Genomic DNA, 6,000 nt, shown 5'->3' on the forward strand with positions numbered 1-6,000 from the left:
AGTGAAGGTATGACGAGTAGGAGAGGCGCGCGTCCATCGGCCTCTTCACGGGAGCCACGTCTCTGACTATTATTGCTTCAATATTAGGCCAGTAAAAGTGGAAAATAATGTGTGTGTGTGTGTATGTGAACTGGGGAAGGTGGTCACGTGTTAGAGATAGAGAGGGCATGGGAAAGCTTAGAAGAGCGCGTATGTATGTATGTATGTATGTATGTATGTATGTATGTATGTATGTATGTATGTATGTATGTATGTATGTATGTATGTATGTATGTATTGTGGGGATGCGCGACTCTCGCGCGTCCCCTGATGTTTTTCCCGCATAGCGCGCCTCCTGTAGTGCGGCTTCGCCGCGTGGCCTGGCGCCCGCGGCGGTCGGAGTGGTACAAGCGCGGTGCGAGAGATGGCGCGAGTGTCGCGCTGCGGCGGGGTTACTTGGGCGCCGGGAGACAAGGCGCTTCCTCTTTCCCGGCGGGTCGGCGAACAGCGTGGACATTCCGCGCGCGCGCGGCGCCCCATGCTTCTGCGAGACCGCCTCGCGTGGCCGCCTTCGAACGTGCCACCGTTGGCGTGACCGTACACGCGAACGACCAGGTGTTGGGATCCAGCATGGGGCGAACATATTCGCTCGCTATCAGGTCGCGGTAAGTCGGACTTCTAGATTTGTCGCGCGCCCATCGGCATGTTTTGGGGATAGCAACTCGGCTTGCAGGCATTGATATATGAAAGGTGCAATAAATAAATGCCCTTGTGATTGTTTGCACTACTGTGTTGTCGTTCCTTTGTCCCAAGAGTACGGAGGAGAAGCCCTATATCCCACAGTATGTATGTATGTATGTATGTATACTGATTGCCTGCTGGCTTTATATATGGCCGTGATTAACAAAAATCGAGCCCCTCTGTACCTCTTTTTGTCGTTTCTAGTAGTAAAACATAAATAGCACAGAAAAGGGACGTGAAAATGGCGCCGCGGTAGCTCCATTGCTAAGAGCATCGCAGGCGTAATGCGAAGATGTGGGATCGTTCCCCACCTGCTGCCAGTTGTTTTTTCATCCATTTTCATTTTCAGTAATTTATCAGTTCTTTATTTCAATTAGTAAGCACAAGTAATTTCCCGTATGTTTTCCTTCGTTTCTTTGAATGGTATAAAAAAAATTATGGGGTTTTACGTGCCAAGACCATTTTTTGATTATGAGGCACGCGGTAGTGGAGGACTTCGGATACTTTGACCACCTGGGGTTCTTTAAGGTGCACCTAAATCCAAGTACACGGTTGTTTTCGCATTTTGCCCCCATCGAAATGCGGCCGCCGTGGCCAGGTTTCGATCCCGCGACCTCGTGCTCAGCAGCCCAACACCATAGCCACTGAGCTGATTGGTATATATATATATATATATATATATATATATATATATATATATATATATATATATATATATATATATATATATATATATATATATATATATATATATATATATATAGTAGAACTGACGGTGGTCTGCTCTGGCCCACCGTAAGCTGCACTTCGCTCCTTGAAGAGGAAGGACGTGCGTCTAGTGAGCTCCTGAACAACACTTTTCAATGTGGTGAACGCGGTTTGAATCAGGGAACCGTGACCTCAAAGAGGCGCTAGGTGATGCTGACGCATTTCTCTCCCACTCAACGCTTAATAACCACTTTGTTTTTCAATTACGCACGCACTGCCGCGTAGTGTGCGCAAATGATAAAACGGCAGGCTCGTTTCATAAAGGATGGCTTGTACAACTGATTGTTCCTGAGCAAACACACACGATATGGTGGGCGCAGCGGTATCCCACCTGCTTCCTCTTCTTGTCCTCCTCTCATGGAGCGTTATCCCACCTACTCCGTACATCAACCCCCTGTTATCATGGTGTGGTGTGTCTGTATCAGCCACCGCGATAACTCACTGGCCATGGCGTTCTACTGCTGCTGAATGCAAGGCTGCGGGCTCGAGTCCCGACCGCATCAGCGGTATTTCGATGGAGGGCGAAATAAAAAATAAAAAACGCTCGCGTACTTGTGTTTAGACGCGCATTAAGGGACCTAAAATTAGCTCGGAGCCCTCCACTATGTGCGCGGCGTCCGCCGTGCTCCCATAGTTGCTTTGGGACAATAAATCCCGTGAATCAAACGGTAATCCGTATCCCACCTACTCCGGCTTTGATCAACAGTGGTCGAGCAGGCAGATGCCGTAACATTGGAGCCAATAACGTTTCGACAAGGCGACTTGACGCAACGTCGGCTCCCATCGTAAAGGATTCCTCGTTCGAGCACCTCTTGACCACAAGCTTCCCTGTTCCTGTGGATATTTTTTTCTCGTTACCGTCCCATCATATGGCCGCTGATATATGCCAACTGCTCCTCACGGCACGCCACTGGTCTCATCATCATCATCAGCCTGGTTACGCCCACTGCAGGGCAGAGGCCTCTCCCATACTTCTCCAACAACTCCGGTCATGTACTAATTGCGGCCATGCCGTCCCTGCAAACTTCTTAATCTCATCCGCCCACCTAACTTTCTGCCGCCACCGGTCTGACTGTCGCTAATTTCAGCGCTGCTCTCGGTGCAGGGTACGAGGCGGAGTGGAGTCCCTGCGCGTGGTGGACGCTTCCGTGATGCCCACCATCGTGACGGCAAACCTCAACGTCCCCGTGCACATGATCGCCGACAGGGCGGCCACGCTCATACGGGAGGACTACGGGGCCGCCTACCCTTCGTCCAGACGTTCCCGTCCCCGCAGTCCGATCTCGAGAATCCTGTCGTGGGCGTCGAGAACGTGAAACGATCCGTCGATTAAAATCACAACGCTCGCCAACCTTCCTTACGTGCCTTACGTTTCCCGTAACGCTCGTGCTTTTTACCCCCCCTTAAATACGAGGGACACGTGTGTGTGAGAACTCTGTGATGCGCCGTACCATGATTCAGCAATGCATCCGGCAAGTTTTCTGTCGGGTGAACACGTTTCGAGCTGTTTTTAAACAGGCAGGACGCTGTATATCTTTCCGGCGCGTCGTCCGAAGAATCGGATAGCTTTGGCATACGCTCGTCAAAACTGTTCTATTCCATTGGATCACAGAGGAATTACGGTAAGGACTCGGAGGGAGCACGTCTTACAGCCAATCGTCGCAAGCCGATTAACGACCGGTGGAGCCATGCACTCTACCATTCTACCTCTAAAAAAAAAACATAGGCCCAACACGTGACCCTTCACTCGGCGGAGTAAAGCCAGTGTGCCTGGTTTCCGCGGTAGGTCTGTACGCGCATGCGTTCGGGTGCTTCGCCAACTGCTCTGTGCACATTTTCTTCAGGTACGCTTGTGCGACTTCGGTCGTTTGTTGCAACGTGTACACATTTATCGTCTACGTTGCGACCTGCGGCAGCTGCACGTTGCTGCCATGCACCCGCGTGGTCTTTTAGGAAGAGCGTAGAAAACTGACCGCGACATTTTCACTTGTTGGGGCGATGTTTGTTGGCATCAAGTTTTGCTATATACGTGTAATGTGTTCTCTCCCAGTTCTTTCCTTCCTCGGTGGATCGGACGGTGCTCAGATCATGCGCTGACGATCGTGTTGGCAAAATATGGCGTAGATGCGTGCCGCCAAGGCGGCGCGAAATTCCAAGGAAAGTCCTCGACAAAGCCACTCTTCCCGCCGGCAAAGATGACGTCACAGGCGTGGCTCTTCCCCGTCATGGGCCTGCAGCGCGCAAATAGCCGGTACGCTCCAAGGAAGGAAAAAACAAACAAAAACAAAGTCTCTTAAGCCTTCTCATGTCTTCAAATAATACTCATCGTCAATAACGTGCGTTTCCATTTTTTAACGCTGCGTTTTCGGTAATTTCAGGTCATGAACATTTGTCAGCCTGTCATATGTCATCCCTTCATGATAGCAAATCGACGAAATCGGAGCGTTAAAAGACAGACGGAAATGCGCGCAAGACAGATGACGTATACTGTATGAGGACAAATAAGACCTAATTAGGGATGCGTAAATTCTTTTAAAAGTGCATCGATGCGAAAACCTAGCCTATATCGTGAAAGGCAGAGGCGCACAAAGCAATTTTAACTCTTTAACTGACGAAGTTTTTCGTAAAGTGTACAATATTTTTCAACTTCGTCACTCGACAAGGTTAATGCACATAATGTGCGTATTTGAAAGTAAATTACGCGTGCGGTTTCTCGTATGTTCACCCGAAATTTTATTAAAACACGTCGGCTCTGAAGAAGACACTTTCCCTCAGCTCACGTGTAAGGTTCGTGTTTATTTATTTGAACAGATGAGAGCCCTTCCGCTATGTGAACATGGAAGACCAGCGAAGCTGTTTAGCGCACGACACAGGGGTGATCCAGAACATTGAAAAAAGAAAGCGTACGAACATATTTACTGTCCTAATCTGTGGTCATCGTGGCAATATAGGTACGCACACCACATTCGAGTAAAACCTCTTTTATTAAATCTGTCCGTCGCGTAAGATAATGAATGGTTCATACCACCTTAAGCTGTGGCTCATACCCCCTTAAACGCGGCCTGCCCATTACGAAGACAGAAAAGTGAAATTCTACGCTGGAACGACGAGCGGCGACGGAGCCAGCTGTGGCAGAAGACGACGACGACGAACGCACGAGCGGTGGCACTAGCACGTTTGCGCGGTTGGCAGCGAGAATTCCTTAACAGTCCTTTTTGAAAAAGTTGTACAAAAATTTTATTCAGACACATCTGTCCTTATAACCCCTGTGCCTGGGACCTCTTTGGGTCCCACGTGTGACAAGGGCAGTTCGAGGGCGCGTTACAGTTCCCCGAGCCCAGAGGGGTATATGTGTCATTGAGCTTGGAGCTCCTTCTGCACTACCACCTGGGTCGGCCCACACGATGATTTGTTTGTGTCAACATATCTCGGACTCATTTCTTTCCAGACTCTACGCTGCCTATGGCTAGGCTCTGGATAGGATTTGGCTAGGGTCTGGCTATGGCTAAGAATAAAATGCACGACGCGAACTGCGTGGACGAGCGTGACACTCGCCTACGGCTAGCGCAACACCGAAGAAACTGGTGGGCTGGACGAGTACAGAGAGAGAGAGAAGTTTAATGATATGAAATGCTGAGAGGTCGGCCTGAGGTATATTCCTCTAGCCAGCTACTCGGCATTGGGGGAAGGGGAAGAGGGAAAGAAAGAGAGAAGAGGTGCATGATGGGTGACGATGACGATAGAAGGAAGATGTAGAACATATCGCAAGCAATTTGGCATGCTCAAAGTCTGCAATCCAAGCCCGTAGTTTTTAAAAAGTTCAGTAATGCCTGAATGGCCTTGAAACTTGATCGAGCATCTGGCCAAGGGCCTAAAATAACGTCCTCCGACAACGGTGCGCTGTCGAGACGCGTAAGGTCGTTGTCCAACCTTTCACGCTCTTCCACGTACTTAAGGCAGTCACAAAGCACATGACCTATAGTCTCAGGCACATTGCACACCTCACAGTGTGGAGACTCGGTGCGTCGCATGAGGTGCACGTATCCGCGCGTAAACGCTACCCCCAGCCTTAGTCTGTGCAGAAGACTGGCACCGCTTCGATGAATTTTCGGTGGTAGCCTAAAGTTCATGGCGGGGTCCAATCTTTGGAGTCGTCTGTGGCGATTATCCGGATTGTCCCAGTGCTGTGTTGTCAATTTTCGGATGACACTGGAGAGGAGACAGTTGGCGTCCGCTCTTGAAAAAGGAATTGAAAGCAGTGACTCTCGTTCTTCGAGTGCTTTCTTCGCTTCGGCGTCAGCCAGTTCGTTGCCCTGTATACCACAGTGACTGGGAATCCACTGAAATGTGATGTGGTGGCCGTTTTCTTGTGCTAAAGTGTAGAGCTCGGCAGTTTGAAGAGCCACCACTCTGTAAGCGCTTTCTTTCAACACCACTCTAAGTAGTTGAAGAGCCGATTTTGCGTCGCTGAAGACTGTCCATATTTGAGGAGGCTGTCGCGAAATATATTGA

The 6,000-nt window shown here is 49.6% G+C and overlaps 1 protein-coding gene across 1 annotated transcript in view; it reads left to right on the forward strand.

Moving 5' to 3' along the window:
- LOC126543468 (4-pyridoxate dehydrogenase-like) overlaps positions 1-2,859 on the forward strand; it is a 37,319-nt gene extending 34,460 nt beyond the window's left edge. Inside the window, exon 11 of the mRNA XM_072284697.1 lies at positions 2,594-2,859. Within this exon, the coding sequence (XP_072140798.1) occupies positions 2,594-2,804 (211 nt within the window). The 3' untranslated portion in view covers positions 2,805-2,859. The remainder of the gene's footprint in view (positions 1-2,593) is intronic.
- Positions 2,860-6,000: the final 3,141 nt, after the last annotated feature.

The sequence above is a fragment of the Dermacentor andersoni genome, chromosome 10, assembly GCF_023375885.2.
Source record: "Dermacentor andersoni chromosome 10, qqDerAnde1_hic_scaffold, whole genome shotgun sequence".
Taxonomy (NCBI): domain Eukaryota; kingdom Metazoa; phylum Arthropoda; class Arachnida; order Ixodida; family Ixodidae; genus Dermacentor; species Dermacentor andersoni.